The sequence below is a fragment of the Lithohypha guttulata genome (genome assembly GCF_036872675.1).
Source record: "Lithohypha guttulata strain CCFEE 5908 chromosome Unknown scaffold_1, whole genome shotgun sequence".
Classification (NCBI taxonomy): domain Eukaryota; kingdom Fungi; phylum Ascomycota; class Eurotiomycetes; order Chaetothyriales; family Trichomeriaceae; genus Lithohypha; species Lithohypha guttulata.
The window spans coordinates 4,268,715-4,288,748 of NW_027042750.1; the positions used below are offsets into that span (position 1 = coordinate 4,268,715).

Below are 20,034 nucleotides of genomic sequence, written 5' to 3' on the forward strand. Positions count from 1 at the left end.
GTAGGGGAAGGTCATTCCAGCAGTCTCGTGTTCAGTGCTTTCTGGTTGGTTATCTGTTCCTGATCCAGCTGTATATGCTTCTCGTTTGTTGCTCGTACACCGTGAGCTCACTTTCGCGTCGAAGTGCCTGGAGGAAAGCAGTGCAATAATAGAGAGCACGATTGCAATACATCATATGAGTGGCGACCAATCCCAGTGTCATTTCTTTCCAATCGCAGCCATGCCCTAGCAGTCCAGTTGTGAAGGACCAAGACTGTTGAGACAAGAGTCCTACGGACTCTCGGTGAAGTTCAAGACAGAATGTCAGAAGTATTCGACTGATGCCGGCTTTTATTTGTCTTGGAGAGATCGATTCTCATTCTGCTCCAACCTGGTCTTGTGATTACAACTCCGGTATAACTGCTGCTATACCTCAAGGTGTGATAGGACTCAACGCCTCCTCCACAGTAGTTGTCAATTTGTCATATGAACCCTGTCTTTGCAAGAGATGTGCTCGCTGTGATCTGAAGTCTGGAAAGTGGATGAGGAAGGAGGAACCGTTAGACAAACTGTGCAAAGTGTGATCGTAAATCTGAGTGAGGCACAGATTTCGCCTATACACAACTACGTACTCGAGTTCGAAATATCGAAGTTAAGTAGTAGACCATGTGGTGGATGGGACTTTCATTACGCGGGCATGAATTCTGAACACCGTGAGCAAGCTGGTCTGCGATAACGTGTTGCAACCCAGTAGCGTTGTGGCCCAATGACAAAATCTTGATCGACAGGGTTTGGTAGAGTCTCGTATTCGTGCATATAACGGTCATGGCAATGTGCCAAGCGAAGTACTTGTAGCTTCCAGCACTCAAGACGGATCATATTCGATAGGCCACGTCGTCACGCCTTCCACATCAGCCGTGATTCACGTGATATGACGCTAGTAACTATAATCAGAGCACCGGCCCAGACCTATCTCCGTCCAACTCAAGCTTATATCGAGAAGGTTTTCTCACGCGTTTACTCCGCAATGGGAGTGACGATTGGTAACACAAATGATTAGCCGATTGTGTAAGTAGATACGTTAATCCACTAATTCTTAGAATTCGCCTCCACAATAAGCCACAATCAGTAGCCACCACTATTGAACAGGTCCAACCATCGGGCACTTTGGCGGAGTGGTTAACGCGCTGCCCTGCTATCATCCAGAGTATTCTGGGTAAGCTGTTAGGCAGTCCCTTCGGGGGCGCAGGTTCGAATCCTGCAGGTGTCGTCCCTTATGCGATTTACCACGTTCTCTTTTTGCACATTTTTGCTATCTCTATCTCCCTCCCAGAACGTGGCCGATTCTGCTCTGACCGATTCGGTAAAGCTTAGGCTAGCTTGGCTGACTACGGACAGCTACAAGCATTGATTCTGCTATTTTGTGAGAAACAACTATTTCACCTTTTGGTCTACGAAGGACGTTGATGTAGTTCAACTCTAAGTAAGAACTGCCACGGCTTTATTGTCTTACAGTCAATCACGATCATTCAGCTACGGTCATATACGATTTCGGATGTCGCCCATCTAGATGAAATGGAAGACGTTTGTATGACTGCTGCATTACCTTCAAAGCAGATCTTCACATCCAGAGGGCTTAATCACGCCCCTGTGCCCCTGTGAAGGCTACAATCGTCACGTGAAGCACCTCACAATCTGCTTTCGAGTGCAGCACAAGTACCTGAAATCTGGGCCAAAAGGACCCACCTCAACGCTTATCTTGGCTTCCTTCTTGCTGAAACTACCAACCACCATTGTCATAATGCGGGACGCAGTGACCCCTATCACTCCAACAAGAAACGCAGGACGGAGAATCTAATTTGTAACCAGTGCATCAGAGCCGGTTACTGCCTAGGTGACCACACCCCCTTCTGTCGCGTTGCTCTCGCTCGGTGACTCAAGTTGCGATGAGCAGCATTCCCATCAGACTGAGACGGTATCAATACAATTCTGCCCAATATCATTGAGCATGATGCATCGAATCATGACGGCCATGAGGCAGGTAAGAAGTCGAATATTCAGTCGAGTCATACCCATTCGGTGCCAGCAAGTCATACCCTCCACCTATACTCCAAAGCATATCATCCTGACCCCAACCACTAAACGAATAGCCCGACAAGCCTGTTGGCGGTGCATCGTAAGACTCAGCGCTAAGCGTAGGATCAAAATGTTGACCAAGGTTGTATTCTGGACTTGAATGAATGCTCGGCGAAAGCAGAGTGCCTGAATCTGTTCGCAGGGCGCCAGGTCGAGGCAGGAGTGATCGATGTGAGACTCCGTTGGGCGCGTTCTTGCCCCATTGTTTGAGAAGTCTTTCGAAACCACTTGCCATGCTATAGACCATGTGGTTGGCGCCTGCTCGGCAGGCTCGGAGGGTCTGGATCATGCCTTCTATGAGAGGCTTGGTTTGTGTTTCTGGGTGAATGTTGACACCGATCGCCTGCCATTTGTGCGCGATCTTCATTAGGAAGACTGCAGCGAAAGCGACCATAGAATGTAGGTAAAGTGGTATGCCGACAAGTGCTTCTCGATAAGCTGGCTCATCCATTGTGAATTGAAGTATGAAGTGTGCTGCATCGATGGCTCGAGAGGCAAGTGGTCGTAGGCTGGTGGGTAGATTTTCAAGGTTCTCAAGAGGTCGACCACGAAGAGCCAATGAGTTCAACACAAGCTCGCTGAACCCATGATGGAGCATGACACCTTTGGCAGGATAATCACCGATGTATTTGTCGATTGATAGCGCATTACGCCAGTGATCTCGCCAGTGTCTCGTGTCGTCCGTAAACTTCATGTGGGTGAGCAGAGACGCATCATCACTACCCATCATTCTATCGGGCTCCAGACCAAAAATCTCGTAAGCTTTGCTCATTACCACGAACAAGCCAACCTGAGAGATCAGTCTGCGGTCAGAAGGAGTAGTCGATGTACTGTTTACGAACACATTATGCTCTTTGATTGGCAGTAGTTCAGCAGTCACTGGAGGTCGTCCATATGCGATACTGAAATGGTGGTCGAGCACATAGAGAAGGTACCAGACTCGCGCCTTCTCGATGTGTCTGTTTCTTTCTCCTTCCGAAAGTCCTGGGGCATAGAAAGCCTTGTAGAATGCATGGTGTAGATTCAACTCAGTTGCCATGCGAATACATAAGCCAGAGAGTTTCCAGCTCAAGTCTGGTTGCCAAAATGCTGCGATACATAGTCCTCGAATATCGTCAAGTGTATGGAATCGGTCAAACATCACAGTAGAAACAAGTTCGAGAAATTGCTTGTGGCAGATGGCGTGTATAGCTTCTTTGCCCGGAACGTGCAAGGCACTTACAAGCATAATTGCGGTAAACAAGACAGACGAAGACTCGCGGACAGCCTGAAGTGTAACGTCTTCAGGTATTGCTGTATTGAACAAGTAACGCGAAAGAGATCGTTTGAACCTAGTCAATGTTAGTATAGAATCTCTAATAATCTCAACCCTTACTTACAACTCAAGCAGTTCTTCAGCATCAGCTATCGAGAGCAGATTTTGCGATACCATATCTGCCTCCATTCTGCGCTTAGCATTGCGTTTCCTTGGATTGACGCGTCGAAGGCGAGTTCTCAGGCTATTGAGCTGAGTAGCTTCATACAGACTACCCATGGGAGCAGGTGCCAAGTCCTTCTCATCCTCGACTGGATCTCTCGAGTTTTCGCGAGTCGTTTGGTTTGTCTGAAACTCAGGAACAGATGGTTTCTGAGGTGGTGGTAATGGTGGCTCAATGGCAACTTCGTTTGCATATGACTCCAAATTCGGCATTTGCAGCTTGTGTAGAACTTCCTCGAGGGCTCTCTCGATTTTCTGTATTATTGGATGCGTGCCACTACACGACAGTCAGCATGATCTAAGGACACTTCTTCGAAAGAGTCAATACCCTTCTTCACCCTCTACAGCAATACGAAGCCTCCTCGCGTTGATACACTCTATACCTAGCCTTTGACATCTCGAGCAACCCGTCATGCCCCGCTCCCAAGCATCACATTTGACCTTGAGCTTCCGACATGCGACACAAGCTCGACCTTTACGTGATGGCTGCTGTTCTGCCGGCGAGGTTGCTTCAGACTCGAACTTTGCTCTTTTGTGCGGAGACTCGCCATCGTTGTTGCTCGTCGACTGTCTCTTCTTGTGTATCTTTGGGAGTCCATCGGTATGGTGAGGTGATATGGCGTCGTCCTCGCGAGGAGGTTGCTTGATGTCCATCACGTGTGCAACAAACACGACTTTGACAGCGGCAATCTCGGCGTTGATGCCGTGTCACATAGTACTCGAGTACAGAAACACGCGAAGCATATACTGATACGGCGGTGAAAGGGCGAAAGTCAATTACAATCCGAAAAGCACGCCTTCAATGCACGATGAATAGAATATCCCGCGCTCGAGACAATTTCCATGGGTCAGGATAGAGAGAGGCGGGGAAATTTGCCACTACAACAAGCTTCCCTCTCCGGACGCTTTTGTCCCAGATTGAGTCAAGCGGCTGAACTTTTAGGAATGATGCTGTTATGGTCTCTACAGAACATGGAATTGTTCAAGCAACCCTGCTTTTATGATTGCCATCCATACCTGGATGTGAAACGTCTCTACGTGTTTGAATCTAACACAAATCTTAGATCCATGACCGTGAGTGATTCGGTTGGTGATCAGTTGTACCGTACGCCACTCTTGATATCACCAAATACCGCTCGGTACATGTCCAAGAAGTAATTTACCCTCGGCTTCCAGTTGCCACTCTTGCCAGCTCGTGGAACTGCTCGCTTGGTCATCGCGCTGGTCACATACGTTGAGTTGAGCGGTAGCATCTGAACATTATCCTTCTCCATCTGCTTCTGCTGTTCAGCAGTGAGATACGGAGCGACAATCTTCTTGCCACCAGCTTCCATGTTGTTGATCATTCTCGTGAACAGGCGGGCGCTAGCATCGGCAGCCAGCGTCCAGGATGCATTTGCGTAGCCTATAACGTACCAGAGATTAGGCACATCCTGAAGCATACAGCCCTTCCAGAGAAATTTGTCAGCGAGGTCGACAGGTTTATCGTCGACGAGCAGCTGCGCACCACCACCGACTTGGATCTTGAGACCTGTTGCAGTGATGATAATGTCTGCTTTCACTTCTTCGCCAGATTCCATAATCAGACCATCCCCGGTTACTGTCTTAATCTTGCCTGTTTTGATCTCTGCTCTGCCTTCACGATATGCTTTGAAGTAGTCCCCACCTGGCGTGATACACATTCTCTGATCCCAAGGTTTATAGCTGGGCTTGAAATGTGGATCCATGTCGGTTCCTTCAGGTAGCTGTTGTGCTATTCCTTTCCTGAGCATTTTGCGAGCAGCTTCAGGGAACAAACGGCAGTAGTTATAGATGAGGAGTCCACCGAGAAGGTATTTGAACCTGATCAAGCGACGTGATATCCAGGTTGGCAGCTTGGCTTTTATCCAAGCGTCTGCAGGATCATTTTCGGGTAGGACGAGGAAATAGCCTGGACTTCTCTGAACCTGAGTGACCATCTTTGCATCTTTAGCGAGATTTGGGAGAAGAGTAACAGCTGTTGCACCACTGCCAATGATGATGACGTTCTTGTTCTTGTAATCGAGATCTTCGGGCCAGAATTGCGGATGGACTATCGTGCCTTTGAAATCCTCTAGGCCTGGAATCTTCGCTTCCAAGGGTTGCTTGTAGTCGTAGTAACCAGTACCCATTATCATATACTTACAATGATAAGTTAACTTCTCTCCTCTATGCTCAACGTCTAAAGTCCATCTCTGGTCTGAAGTGCTCCAGCTAAGTTTATGCACAAAGTGCTCATACTGGATTTTCTCGTCGATATGGTGTCTCTTAGCAGTGGACTCCAAATACGTCTTTATAGCATCAGCTTCAGCTATCGCCTGTGGTTGGTTCCATGGCTCCCATGAAAATCCGAAAGTGTGTAAGTCAGAGTCTGATCGGATACCAGGATACTTGAACAAACTCCAAGTTCCTCCAAGCTCTCGTCTACCCTCAAGGATAGTGTAAGAAAGGTTGGGACATCTGGTCTGTAAGTGATAGGCGCTGTTTATGCCAGATATGCCAGCACCAATGACCACGACATCGACGTCACGAACGAGGGGCTTCTCAGTAGCCATTGTATGCTTCGGTCGTCTGAGAGGACTTGAGCAAGAGAGTGGTAGTGTCGGTGAAGGAATCGTAGAGGGAATATATCAATGGACGTGAAAGGAAAATGATGAAACTTATGGAAGACGTCCGATAGCGAGTCGGTCGAACGACCATCCACTCATGGAACAGCAGTGACTCTGTGGAGTGTCCGGAGCACCTGTAATTGGAGAAGTTCAACCACAGAGTGGCTCGACTTTGCATATCGCCACAGGTATGATGAACAATACCGAGGCATCTCGAAATAGCTGTCGTGAATAGGATTATGCAAAATTCACCTCAGAAGACAACCAAGATTATGTAGTAGCATGAGTACTAAGGGCCAAATCCAACTACCGCGTTACGAAGAACCATCATCAGAGTACTTTAGATGGACAGCTCCTACCATATTTGGCTCGATAGCTCTTGCCATATTTGGAACAGAGCAACACCGTTGGCTAAGGGTCAGCTCTGGCTTTGCTGGACTACAATCTACGAAAGACACATTGACCACCCAGCCAGGTCTCATCTACACGTCCTTTGAGTAGTTGGTCTGCGTCCCATATCATGTCTACCACCGCAAAGTCGGCAAGTTTGCCTTTCTCCAATGTGCCCACACTATTATCAGCGAAACAGCTATATGCAGCCCCAAAAGACGCTGCGGACAGTGCCTGACCCAATTTGAGCTTGAATTCCTCGTTCATGGTCTCTGCTGACGTTTCCTCGCGCGCTGATCGTCTCGTGGTAGCAATGTATAGGTTTCGTAATGGCAGATGCAACGCAGTGGGTGCGTCAGTACCAATCGCTACGTGTGCACCACCGTCTGCAAATTCTTTGTAGGCGAATCCTCGTTTGTGTCTCTCTGGTCCGAGCAGCGTGCGCCAAGCTCGATTCAGGATTGGGTCAGCGTGGACAGGTTGGATTGAAGCTGTAATTCCTAGTTCACCGAGACGACGGGCATCATCTTGAGATGTCAGCTCGAGGTGCTCGATTCGGTGCCGTCGATCTCGTAGACGATTTTCACTGGCTGACGGCGCTAACGTGGAAAGTACGTCCACTGCAACCTTGACCGTCCGATCACCTATTGCATGTAAAGCACATTGTAGTCCGGCAGCGTCGGCGTGCTGGACAACGGGAAGCAGTTGCTCATATGACCAGATCGGATCCGCATTGGTGGAAGGTGTACAGTATGGTTCCAGAAGAGAAGCTGTACAGGCATCAACTACGCCATCGCCGATGACCTTGATTCCTGCGATGCGCAAATCTGGATTGGTATCAAGATTGTAGTCACTATGTAGCTCAATCGCGCGGTTGACTTGAGCTATGTTTTCGGCGGGTATCTTGGATGGTTTAATGAGCCAATGAGCAGCAATACGAATGTTGAGCTGTCCTTCTTTGTTTCGCAGCTCTGTCAGTAGGGACCAAATCTCCTCGTCGGTTGCCATCTCGACCATACCAGTATAGCCAGCGGTATTGTACGCCAATATGGCCTCACGAATTTGGGACAACTTCTCTTCGCGGCCAACAACCTTGGACAGATGTGGCCAAACTATTGAGACTGCAGCTGCCTCAGACAGTAGACCTGTGGCTTTGCCATTTTCGTTACGTAAAATCTCACCACCGTGTGGATTGGGCACGCCCTCAAGCTCCATGTCAGTCAGTGCAGCTGTATTGCACCATGCTGAATGCAGGTCTCTGCTGCTGATGAAGATAGGTCTCGGATCTAAATCGTCAATATCACTGGCGAGTGCCCTTCCTCCAGTCTGAAAATGCATCCATCCTTGCACGAAAAGTCGAAGAGCATGGGGCTGAGCAGCAGCACCGGTCTTGATAGTGCTGCGGATGTCTTCTAGATTCTTGCAATGCTCGATGTCAATGGCTGTTAATGAACTCCCGAAAAGTAGAATGTGCATGTGGCCATCAATGAAACCGGGAACAATCATTCGCCCACCGACATCGTGTTCGTGAACACCTACCTGACGTGCATGTTGCACTTCTGCATCTTCAGAGCCACCAATGTGCTCGATCAAGCCGTTGTCAACTAGAATGCAGGTGGCAGCAGGTTCGGGAGAGTCACCAAGGCCAGTGAAGATACGGGCATTGAGTAGAAGAGTTTTTGATGGCATGTTCGACCTTACTAGGTCTCGAGAACGGTTTGCAGATGCTGGTTCGCACACTCGCTTGGACCGCTTGCGCTAGGGTTAGGGTTCGCTGCAGCCCAGCCCGGAAATGACGTGCCAGGTTGCCAATTATCTTGGAGTGAACTATTCGCGATAATTGATTTCTGTTTACTCAGGTCAATCCGAGTCTACTCTTTCTACGTTCCGAAGCTCGAGATCCAAGATGAAGCACTCGATTTATAGATGTTCGAAAGCTGTCCGGATGCGTCCCCAGCATAGTTTTCCGAGCACAGTAGAGCTTCATATTGCAGAACTCGCAGAGCAGCTGGCCTATAACAGCAATCGAGCATTACTACCACAAAGACGACCTCTCTCCTTCACGTCAAGTGCTGCTAGAAACCGGGTACAACCATCCATTCGACGACCGGCCGATTTCCACACTCTTCTACAGTCTTCAGCGACATCGAATACCCTACTATTAACCCTCTTCAAAACCAATACGTGCCATTCCTGTAGTCAGATCACACCCCTTGTGGAATCCGTTGTCCAGAATCGTCAGCAGCCCTCGCCAGGCGATACCTATGGCTCGATAGCCTTCGCAGAGCTAGAACTGGACTCGCCCGAACGTGACGATGGAGGCGGTATTGGTTGGTCTACAATGTACGATGTTGGGATTGAGTACGGCGTGCGTAGCGTACCGACCTTGATCGGCTTCGGTGGCCGCAGAGCTGAAAGAGTGACTGATCGTCTATCCGACGAGAAGAAGTTGAGAGACAGACAATTCATGGAGAACTGGATCAATGAGCAGATGAGCAAGGGTGATCCGCATCCGAATGAGGGTCGTGGATTGTGGTCGAGAATATTCGGAGGAGGAAGCTGAAAATATACAACTTTATCCCACGAATGATGTGCACTTTGGCAAAGAGACACTCATCCACATGACTCAAGCAGAAGACATAACATTCACTACGGCCTCCCACCTTTGAAGTATGCAGACGATTCGACGCTGTGTATGAAAGACAAGGAGAAGATTTACTGCAGGGGTCAAACCTGCGTCCCTGAAGGGACTGCCTAACAGCTTACCCAGAATACTCTAGATGATAGCAGGGCAGCGCATTAACCACTCCGCTAATAACGTTCGAAACGATCCACATGAAATACTACATCGCGACTTAAACACCAGAGGTCATTGTCGCTGTTGGTCCAGCACATGATGAGTTCTAGAGGGTTACGTCGAGTCAAATTGGCATGATAGGACTTGATACACGATTATCAGACTAGTCCTCAGCCTGATACTTTGTGAAGACAGCACAGATGTGCAGCTGCTGGCGCCAATCGACTCATATAGTCATTGGTGTTAGTGCTCGCATAGTACTCTTCTAGCTGCAGCATATACTTGTTGCTATCGTCGAATGTCACTATTCTGGCTCACAAGACAGAGCATCATCATTATTATTTGGCCACGAAGTACAGACCGACGAGCACGCAGCTGGATGAGGATCATGTCGGTTTGTCATTCGGCTTCAGGCAGAACACTGTGGTCAGTTAAGAGCTGTGGCTCATCTTGCGCGTAAACTTTCTATTCAAGTTTTCGAGGCTGAGAACGAAGCTGGCGATGACTTTGTATATGAAATATGTTTGTGGTGGTGCTTGCAAGTCGTCACCGATGCCTGGGGTCATACTAGACTGCGAGAGCTTACGCACAAGGTCATTATAGAAACAGTCGTAGTAGTAGTAGCCAAAGCTTTTGTGAGGCTTTAATTGCTCCTCGTTCTTGAAGCAGTCCTATTCCAGGTGCGGCCCGAATCTTTTGGACTGATGTTCCAGTCCGTTATGGGTGGCGCTTAAACTTCGGCGAAAGTCTTGCTCGTCATGGATGAATTTCCAGAAGCAAAGTCAGAGCATGAACGTAAACACGAACCACACATCTGCATCAACTGTCATCTTAGGCACTGCCACAACAGAACCACACTCTGTCACAGATAACCCAGGAAACAATCCAAGTCGCGTAACAGACCAGCCGAAACATAATGTCTCGCAAACCACCAACCGATACTTTCACCCGATTCACGTCGACCACACCTTCCTTTTCCTCTTCACCTTCATTTAACTCCTCACCACCATCACTGAAACAAAACAAACCCACACCACGACCTTCGCAACCCTCACAGCCAGCACCAGCATCAGAAACTCCACAACAGCGCGTGGCCCGACTCCGCGCAGCCCATCTCGCCAAACGAGCCGCAGAACTAAGCACATCAGACCGCATATTAGCTCGCGGACGAAGAGTAGCAGACGTCCTTCACAGAGGGACAACATACACACTCCTCGGTTTCTCCGCTGTCGCCTCGGTAGTCGCAGCCTACGGCCTCATCTCCCTAATATCCCACAACCGAACACAAAAACGTGCATGGATAGAGCGTGAGATGGACAGGTTGGAGGCTGCTCGCAGTGCGTTTTTGGCTGGCACCGCAGACGCTGAACAACTACATTTACTGGAGCAGGAACGTGCAGGCGAGGAATTGAAGCAGAATTATCAAAAGGAGAAACAGCGACGGAAAGAGGAGGGGTATTTCATGAGTGTCAAGAATATGTTTCGCTCGAGTGCGGCGGCGGGAGATATGGGTGCCGAGCCGACGCAGCAGACGCTGGCGGAGAGGGGCCAAAGCTTGCGAGAGAGCGAAAGACGGTTCCAGGAGGATCAAGCCAAGGCGCAGCAGAACCAGAGGTTTACAAGGGGAGATACTGAGGTTGAGCTTCAACGTGCTGCGGTTTCAGGAAGCTCGATACCCGGTGTTGGGCTGGATGAGAAGGGGAGGCCTGTACCGTTGAACAAGATGCAGCAGGTACCTGTTAAGCAGTCGCCGATAGTGGATGCTATACAGGGACAGGGGCAGGTAAGACGGCCAGGCCAGCTCGATATGCTGGCTGATAACATTTCGAGTTCTGGTTCGAGTTTGTGGTACTCATTGTTCGGAGGATCCAGGTCGTAATATAGATGGACACGGATGCAGATAATACGATTCTTTGTACATTAAAATCCGACAAAAGTTGGCCATATATATAGGAGCGCTGTGCCACGAGCCATGCAGAATAACAATGTCCGTAGACTGTATGAAAAGTTTACTGCTTCTGGGTCGTACAGAACTGCGTTGTGAGTCGTCCATAGAAACGGCTACAGCATGGCTGAGGAGCTTACTTTATTCTTGAGGATCGACAAAGACAAAAAGAATTGATAGCCTTGCTTCCAAGCATCACGAGAATGTTCTCAGATTCAATCAGTAATGCTCAGACCTAGTTTAGCACAGTTTTGCTCTGTTACCAGTCTCGAGTACTATACTCAACGAAATAGCTATGCTGTAACATATCGCAAATGCATAAAACCCAAACCAAAACCGTCTCAGTAGCACACGCTATACCTCTTTCCCATCTCAAACGCCCGTCATAAAATCGCTTGCCGTCCAAATGAGCACATTGCTACCAAAATCAGAGTTGTTACGACCACATAATGTGACTATAGTGGCCAGGAACTCTGGCAATACACTTGTCGCAATCCGATTTAAATCCCATGTGCAACTTCGCCGTCCGTCCGTTGCTTTGCTGATTTTCATTGTAGTGACCCATTCCGCCCGTAGAGACCGGCCTTTGCAGATCTGTGATGGTGCTCATGCGAAAGCTGTCTGACCGGATGAAAGCGTTGTAATTGGAAATACTCCCATCGAACCCGAGGCCTCTAGTCCTTGGACTGACGTTGGAGCTGTGAGGAGACCAGTTCTTACCTGGCGAGGAGTCGATGGTGGGGAGGTCGTTGAGATTGTCTTGAGAATGTACTGACAGATTTGTGAAGGAGCTGCTCATTTGCGAGTCGTCTACACCTGCCATGGCTGAATCTTCGTCGAAAGGTTCGTCGAGTTCTGGTGCCGGGCTGGGTGGACGTTGGACTGGAGGTGTCCAGGATTCTGCGTCCATCATGGGGCTAAGTATGGTAGAGTGTTGAAGGACGTGGGGTCTTAATTGTCGTGCTGCGGCAGAAGCGAAAGACGATTCGAATGGACTACGTCCTGGGAAGGATGATGCGACTGGTGTAGGAAGGCGGTCGCGAGCAAAGTTGCTTGTTGTAGGGCTCGCAAATTGTGTGCCGGTTGCTGGAGATCTCATAGGAGACATGAGGTCGTTGGATCGGGCCCTACCGATTCTGATCGGTGTTGGCGGTAGATGTGTCGTTTGCTTAGGTGAATTTATATCCATCGCTGTAACTGCTAGGCTCGACATGTCTGGATTCGTCGTGATACGCAATGCTGATTTGTCAAAGTTCTGTAGTCTACCAGTAGGAAACTGGTGACGCTGCTCGTCTCGACTGCGATAACCATAATCCTCTGGTATGCTATCCGGCGTCAAAGTTCCTGGTATGCTGCCAAATTGTTCGAAAGCTGGTGTCACAGCAATTGACGGTCTGGTTGGCGATCTTATCGGCAACTGTCTTAGATTCGGTTTTTTTGATACAAATAGGTCATGTTCTATCATTAAATCGTCGTCTTCATAATGTCGTTTTCTTTTGAGTTCGAAGCTGAATGCTTCGCTTAAGCTGCCTGCAGCCATGTTCGCGTCGCCTGATGTGCGTTGAGACAAAACCGAAAGGATGCTTCTTGAGCGCACAGCGTGCAGTACCTTTCACTTTGAAAGACAAGGAAGACAATGGACAGAGCCGCATACCGCGCCTGCTGGTTTAAGGTTGATGAAACATTGGGCGCGTAGAAGTTTGTTCTTTCTAAGAAGCGAAGTGATGAGACGTTTCAGATACAACCACGTTACGGCACTATGAGTGACGATGACGATCCGTCACTCGATGCAGTGATCCGAGAACGACATATTGATGTGAGTAGAGTTGAAAGTGAAGTGATTGAGCAGGAGCAAAAACGGACTCATCTTCGCCCCTCGTAAAGTTGAATGTTCACGTGATACACGTCGAAGCACGCGTCTCGGGCTTGAAGGTTACAACTACTGGCACTGCTCCTACACGGTACAGTCGTAGAACTGACCTTAATATGGTACACTAGACATTGGCAGCCGATGATGCACGACTAGGTTGCGCGCACTGCTCTTCATGTCGCGGAGTCGACTGGCAGTCTACTGATTTCACCCCAATTTACATCGGTTGCTTGGTGAACTGGAAGTGCACTTACTGTATCGAATACATGCCTCGCTCGAAGCAAGCTCTATGGTCGATATCGTTACTTGTGCGAGTGCAAGAAGAAGTCGTCGCGAATTGTAGGCAGCTACGATCTCAAGTACGCACTTTGAGACACGCAAGGTAGTCACTCACTTTGTACCAGAAGATCCTGATACGACTCGTGGATATCAGTGTGTCTTCGCATGATAGCGCACTCAAGAACGTGTTCGATCTGTCAAGTGACCTGAGAAGAAGCCCTCAGGCATATTCCGAGATCTCGAACCAACAGTTCAGCACATGCCCTCAGAGTTTCGAGTCCGCCACAGAGGCAGACCAGAATTCCAAAAACTGGTCGATCTTGCATGAGAAGCACTCCATCCTTTGCTAATCGATCGTGCATCTGACCAATAAGAAGGACATTGATTGTCCATGTCAGCTTCCAGACTCCCTCATCCCCGCACAAACATGAACGTCCCCGCAAACTTTGAAGCTTTCACACGAACTGAACATCTTGCAGAGGGAAGTATTGGTTGGAAGCCCCGAACTTTACAACGGTGGTATGGATCATCCACCTGGAACCATATACAGAGTCCACGATATTCAGTATGGAGGCCTCAGCACGGTCTAAGCTCAGAAGTATGAGCGAGGAGAAACATAAAGCTCTTGTCGTGGCCACGCCCTGTTCTGTCCACCTCCGCTAGGACTACTGAGAGACACCATTTCTGATTGGGACTTACAGCATTTCGAAGCAGATTGTCAGTATGTCGAACCTTCACAATCCTCATACTGGAGAGGCAGCAAGTGGCACTGTCAAGGCCAATGGCGAGAATCAGCCAGCGCCTGGCACGTACGTCAAATGGTGAGTCTAGTTAATCTGTGCTTTCGCTGGTGACTGACGCATCATGATAGGGACGCTGAAGGTGTCGAGTACTATCAGAAAGGCGAGCAGGAAAAGATCCATGAAGTCTCGGCTCAGTTCAACCGCTTTCAAATGATGAACTTCAATGAACACCATCATTGCTTGAGAGGTACTCACCTCAAGACACAAGGCGTATGTGTAGCTTCAACTATCGCACAAACATCTGCTAACTCTCGCAGTGTGTTGTTGGCAAGTTCATTGTCCACGACAACCTGCCCGAATACCTTGCTCAGGGCATGTTCAAACAACCAGGAACCTACGATGTCATCATGCGATATTCCTCCTTGACACCCAAGATCCTTCCCGACAATCTCGCAGCTCCTCGAGGCATTGGTATGAAGATCTTTGGAGTTGAGGGCGAAAAGATCTGGGGAGAAGACAAGAAGACTCAAGACTGGACATTCAACAACTACTCCGTCCTCGAGCTTAGAGATCCACAGACTACCTACGAGATTGCGGACTCGCTAGAGCGCAACTGGAACGACCTCCCAACTTTCGCGAAAGAGCAGGGGGAGAGAGTGGACGCCGATGTAGCCACGTTGGGTGGCCAGTTGCCCCGCCAGTACAGTATGTGACTTTGTAACGTCGATTTCAAACCACACTAACAGATGCATAGTGGTCGCCATGCCAGAATACTCCCAATCAGCCTACCGTCACGGTGACTACGTTGCAAAGTACGGCGTCTTCCCATTGGGTGAGGCCCAGAAGAAGATTCAAGATCAGGTTGTGAGGGATGACGACCCAGTCAACATCATTTCCCAGCATACCCGACAATTCCATATGAACAACAAGGTCACCTACAGCTTCTGCGCCCAGATGCTTCAGGATCTCAAGGAGCAGTCTGTGGAAGACATTGGCATCGAATGGGATGAGAAGAAGTATCCGTTTGAGCAGATTGCCACCATCGAGTTCGAGCCACAGGACAGCTGGCTACCAGAATTCAGAGTCTGGTGGGATGATAGAATCACTGTCAACTCATGGCATGGATTGAAGGAACACAAACCGCTGGGAAGCACGAACCGTCTGCGACGCGTGGTGTATGCTGAGAGCAGGAAGCTCAGACTCAGGGTCAATGGTTTCAAGGACTACGTCGAGCCGGCGAATCTGCACGACGTGCCTGCTCCTCTACCTGCACCACAGTTAGCGCTACCACACCAGCCTGCCTTGCAGACTGTAGAGGTACGATGAGACCAGAGCTGAGAAGATGAATATGTACAGTCAGATAGCAGCCAATTTGTAGTATAGATGACTTATCAACACGCAGCTACTGAGATTTCCATCTAGATCTTCGATATGCCACCTGCTTGCCGTGCCTGTTGTTTCGCTTGTTCTCTCAAAACCCGCTTCAGTATTTTACCAGATGGCAGTTTCGGAATTGCTTCAACAAACTCGACACCGCCTTCCAGTTGCTTATACCTTGCTACCTTTGTCTTCATATGTGCCATGACATCCTCCATTGTCAATCCCGAGCCTTCTCGCTTAACCACAAACGCTTTTGGCAGTTCAGTGCCATCTTCACCTCGGGTAGGCAGGCCAATAACAGCTGCGTCAACAATGTCAGGGTGTTCGCCAAGTGCACCTTCCAATTCTGCTGGAGCCACTTGGAACCCACGAACTTTGATGAGCTCCTTAAGTCGATCGACCACAAAGCAAAGCTTGAATTCCTCACCAGTTTCGGGGTCTTTATGCGGCCTCACCTCGATGATATCGCCTGAACGGAAGTAACCCTCTGCATCCCAGGACGCTGCGGTTGCTTCCTCGTTTTCGAAGTAGCCCTTTACAATTGTAGGTCCTTTCACACATAGCTCGCCTTTCCCACTTTCTGTCACGTCATTGCCACCCTCATCCACGAGTTTCGCCTGCAAACATGGCATTGGAACTCCTACGGAACCCCAAGCAGTATCGAGCTTTCCTTTCGTACATGCTCGAGCAATGGGGTCTGGAACTGTTGTATACATGGTTGTTGTCTCTGCAAAACACATTCTGGTAAGCTAAATTTTGCATTACGGGGCTCATGATACTGACCTGTCATTCCCCAGACTTGAGTGAAGGTTGCGCCCCTACCCAATAATTGTTGGAAACGTGCCTGCAAGTGGCCTGAACAAGGCGCTGCCCCGGTATAGCCATTGCGTATGGAGCGCAGACTACAGTCTTTTCTGTAGTTCTTGCTTTGTTCATCCGCAAATCCACTCGTCACAATAGCATTAATCATAGGTGGTACAGGAAAGATCTCGGTCAGTTTGTACTTTGCGTAGTACTGCAGGTATGGTATGAGGTCGAAACGGCGCATGACGTACCCTTGGCGTCCTTCACGAATAACACTGGTAAAGACGGAGGGAGCAATACCTACGTGGAAGAAGGGCATAACAAGTACACCCTTGTAAGGATAGTCGCGCGGATTCCGCTCCCAGAACAGCTGGTGCTGGGCTACCAGGTTGCGATGTGTTGTCATGGCACATTTCGGTAACCCTGTCGTGCCGCTGGTGAAGTACAGCTGGGCGACTGTGTCTCTCGACTTGGACAGATCATCGAAGTTGACCCAGTCTTGCTCGCCATAGTCGAGAAGTTTTCTCCAACTCTGCCGGCCCTCAGGCGGAGACGTGGTGCTGGACGTGTCAAGGATAAAGAGCTTCTGATCAACATCGATGTCGTTGGCTTTCAGGGCGTCAAGCATATTGGGCAGAATCTCGGGCTCTGCTAGCACGAACTTGGCTTTTGCAAGACGGATGCCATGGCCGAGCTCTGCACGAGTATAAGACGGGTTGGTACCAACAGAGCATCCACCAGCTCCAATGATCGCAAGGATAAGAAGTGGATACAGGATAGAATTGAAACTGTGTATGCAGACTGTGTCCCCTGTCTGCAGTCCGTTCGCTTTGAGTCCAGCAATAAGTTGGCGAACGAGCTTGCGTGAGGTGTTGTAGGTGTAATGCTCAGACGGGTCGGCTGGATTGATATACAGCTGCGGAGCTGTTAGTGTGGCCTCTCGATATAGTAATCTGAGTGTTTCGCTAGTACTGATACGTCTTTAATCTCTTTCAGCTAGTAACTATACTTACCGGTCTATCACGAGCGTATGGTGCAGCATTAAAGGTGAAGGATACAATGTCCTGGTTCGATATGGGATATTCGCCTGGGTCAGGGAAAGGCATAATTGGTAGATGGACTTCGCCTCAATGGTATGCGAAGGGACTAAGTACCTAGATTCGAAGCTGGTGAGATAGTTAAGTAGGATGGGCCACGAAAGCAGCAAGAACAGATTCAGTAAGAAGCAGATCAGTTCCGAGGTAAATTGTGAGCTATTGCTAAGTGCTTATAGAGTGAACCGTATTAAGTTGTTGCAGCCATGGTACAGATTAAAGCTTACTTCAGAAGACGAAGAACAATTCCGAAGCTCTGACAAGCTGTGGGCAGGAGTGCGATTCTTGGTCTTAGCAACCTTCTCTCGTTGCAATTGGCTGGCACTGGGCAGAATCTGCTCGTGAATGTATTGAAAGGTGCAGGGTGGCAGAAATACGTGTTAGCCGAGGGGAGACTCATTGTTGCCTTAGGCTACAGTGCTTGACACGCTATGGATCAGTCTTTACTCTATCCGAACTAGCTTGTCGCGGTAGATGCCGTCATATCCTGTAAACAATCCCGACGCGGACTGGCCTTTCCGCTTGCAACCATTCAGATTCTCAGCAAGGTGAATCGAACCAACGTTTCGTATTTTGTTTTGGAACGCTTTAGCTGCAGGACTGGATGGAGGATCAAACTGACACTCCCTCATAATGCCGCCTTTTGTTCGAAAGCAACCACTTGGAGAGCGCATCAAATCGGCCTTGAATGTGTACGACTTTTTACTGTCAGTTTCTGAGGGGATCGAGTCTTATGGCTGGGATCAGGTCGAAAAAGCCTGGGCAGCGCCTATAGGTGTTGCGTTCAATTTGATCTTCCTGATCTCAAGAGCAAATGTGGGAAAGAGATCGAACAGCTACGATGATGTGTTTGGGGAGAGTACAGGCAGTGGATGGGCTGCAAGCATAGTATGTGTGACCATCATTTATTCGATGTCTTGCTAACAGGAACACCAGGCGTGGTTCTTCGTCTATCTGCTGACCATGATATGCTTTCTCAACACCTTCTACACTTTCTTTCGCAAGCGCCATTATCGCCTGTTCGAAGCCCCGGTCGATGTGGTTCTCAGCACTCCATCAGCTCACAGAGTCAAACTGAACTCCTCCCCCATCTCCTCATCACCCTTACGATACCTCTCACAACTTCTTGGAAGTGAATCGGCCGAGTCAAGAGCGCATCCTAATGCACGTGAAGATGTGTGGGAAATTTCACTTTGGGATCCCTTACCAGTATCCTTGAGACTGTTTTGTTACTTCAGTCCTGGACATGTCATTCTGTATTGGATGTTCCTCCCGACTTCTCCGGCCAACCCAAGACCAAGCACTACAGTTGCAACAGCAATCCTATTAGCTCTCCTGCTATCCCTCCAGCTATCTTTCATGAGCTCCTGCTTTTCACAACAGAGCAAGGACAGCGCTCTGATATCGAAAGAGGTTATGAACGAGTACGACATCAAATTTGTGCGACCCAGAACAAGCCCGTTGTATAGAGACGTGGCTACACAATACACAGAAGACAATTCATACAGCCAGGCGAAAGAGGACAGATACAACAACGTGGTGGTGTTTCCGCCAGCGTTTATAATCAATAGAGGATTCAAGACAAATCCAAATCCGAGTTTCGTAAATCAGGCCGATGCAAGTAATGGACCTCAGCAGCAAACTACAACACCTGACTACAGAAGTCCAATTCCTCACAATAACCTTTCATCACCTATGCGACCACAAACTGCAATTAAGCAACCAGTCTTTCGACCGAATGCTGGGGGTGGTAGTCTTGGAGTTTATTCGCATGCCGCCTCTCCACTCAGAAAGAGTGCCTCTACTAATTTCTCGCCTGCCAAGGGACAGTATCTCAACGATGTGGCAAGAAATAGAGGCAGTCAAAGTCCAGACAAGCGAAAAAGCACCCCTGCTGGTGGCTTAGTGAACACGAATGTAGCCCGACAGCGATGGGGCCATCTCAAGCCGGATACCGCTCGACGGGAAACAGGCAATTTTTAATTCTTACCTTTTATTCGTCTACGAGATACCCATGTACAGATAGCAAGAAATCTAAAAGCTAGATCCTAAGATACCGAACCAAAAGTGGAAGGTACGATCGCCCAATGCTCTTACCAAGCTCTGACCATGTACATCCTCACCTTCAATGGCTGACCCAATATCAGCTTGGACCACATGTTGATACACACATTTCTTAGACTGTATAGCATAGCAACCAGTTCGACGCAATGAGCTTCTCAGGACGCAGGTCTTAGTCGGAGCAGCTCGTGAGCACCAGACCACGCAGCTCATGCTGGTTAGCACCACACAAAGTGACCGAAACCAGAACAGCTCAGTTACGTGATGGCAACGCCACACTCAAATTGCTGAATAGCCCTAGCATATTAGTACCAGAACCCACTACGCCCTCCAAGCATACGAGGCTCAGGAATTTCACCTCGAGATGCAGTTCTGCACCTAGTCACCTCAAAGCGAAACAACGTTCTGCTTCTTTTATAGACGACTTCAAGGTACCAGGTACAGATTCGGTT

At 48.9% G+C, this 20,034-nt stretch overlaps 8 protein-coding genes and 2 non-coding genes across 10 annotated transcripts; 4 read left to right on the top strand and 6 right to left on the bottom strand.

The window, feature by feature from the left end:
• The first annotated feature begins 1,140 nt into the window (after positions 1–1,140).
• LTR64_001576 lies at positions 1,141–1,249 on the top strand. The gene has a single exon. It is a non-coding gene; the product is annotated as a tRNA-Ser (tRNA).
• Positions 1,250–1,978: 729 nt separating this feature from the next.
• On the bottom strand, positions 1,979–4,246 carry LTR64_001577 (uncharacterized protein; the record flags this gene model as incomplete). The annotated part of the gene is made up of 3 exons (XM_064895957.1): positions 1,979–3,446; positions 3,495–3,869; positions 3,921–4,246. 3 exons carry the CDS (start codon positions 4,244–4,246, stop codon positions 1,979–1,981), a joined length of 2,169 nt encoding a protein of 722 aa, XP_064758644.1.
• Positions 4,247–4,686: 440 nt separating this feature from the next.
• Positions 4,687–6,165, bottom strand: LTR64_001578 (uncharacterized protein; the record flags this gene model as incomplete). Its single annotated transcript, XM_064895958.1, has 2 exons — positions 4,687–5,690; positions 5,757–6,165. The coding sequence occupies 2 exons, from the start codon at positions 6,163–6,165 to the stop codon at positions 4,687–4,689; spliced, it is 1,413 nt and encodes a 470-aa protein (XP_064758645.1).
• Positions 6,166–6,657: 492 nt separating this feature from the next.
• Positions 6,658–8,298, bottom strand: LTR64_001579 (uncharacterized protein; the record flags this gene model as incomplete). Its single annotated transcript, XM_064895959.1, has 1 exon — positions 6,658–8,298. The coding sequence occupies one exon, from the start codon at positions 8,296–8,298 to the stop codon at positions 6,658–6,660; it is 1,641 nt and encodes a 546-aa protein (XP_064758646.1).
• Positions 8,299–9,321: 1,023 nt separating this feature from the next.
• LTR64_001580 lies at positions 9,322–9,428 on the bottom strand. The gene has a single exon. It is a non-coding gene; the product is annotated as a tRNA-Ser (tRNA).
• Positions 9,429–10,322: 894 nt separating this feature from the next.
• LTR64_001581 (uncharacterized protein) lies at positions 10,323–11,285 on the top strand (the record flags this gene model as incomplete). Its single annotated transcript, XM_064895960.1, has 1 exon — positions 10,323–11,285. The coding sequence occupies one exon, from the start codon at positions 10,323–10,325 to the stop codon at positions 11,283–11,285; it is 963 nt and encodes a 320-aa protein (XP_064758647.1).
• A 502-nt stretch (positions 11,286–11,787) lies between these two features.
• On the bottom strand, positions 11,788–12,261 carry LTR64_001582 (uncharacterized protein; the record flags this gene model as incomplete). The annotated part of the gene is made up of 2 exons (XM_064895961.1): positions 11,788–12,071; positions 12,168–12,261. The coding sequence occupies 2 exons, from the start codon at positions 12,259–12,261 to the stop codon at positions 11,788–11,790; spliced, it is 378 nt and encodes a 125-aa protein (XP_064758648.1).
• A 1,962-nt stretch (positions 12,262–14,223) lies between these two features.
• On the top strand, positions 14,224–15,569 carry LTR64_001583 (uncharacterized protein; the record flags this gene model as incomplete). The annotated part of the gene is made up of 4 exons (XM_064895962.1): positions 14,224–14,321; positions 14,372–14,513; positions 14,561–14,948; positions 14,998–15,569. 4 exons carry the CDS (start codon positions 14,224–14,226, stop codon positions 15,567–15,569), a joined length of 1,200 nt encoding a protein of 399 aa, XP_064758649.1.
• A 92-nt stretch (positions 15,570–15,661) lies between these two features.
• On the bottom strand, positions 15,662–17,533 carry LTR64_001584 (uncharacterized protein; the record flags this gene model as incomplete). Its single annotated transcript, XM_064895963.1, has 3 exons — positions 15,662–16,350; positions 16,407–17,343; positions 17,441–17,533. The coding sequence occupies 3 exons, from the start codon at positions 17,531–17,533 to the stop codon at positions 15,662–15,664; spliced, it is 1,719 nt and encodes a 572-aa protein (XP_064758650.1).
• A 621-nt stretch (positions 17,534–18,154) lies between these two features.
• On the top strand, positions 18,155–19,504 carry LTR64_001585 (uncharacterized protein; the record flags this gene model as incomplete). The annotated part of the gene is made up of 2 exons (XM_064895964.1): positions 18,155–18,409; positions 18,458–19,504. 2 exons carry the CDS (start codon positions 18,155–18,157, stop codon positions 19,502–19,504), a joined length of 1,302 nt encoding a protein of 433 aa, XP_064758651.1.
• Between the last annotated feature and the right edge of the window lie 530 nt (positions 19,505–20,034).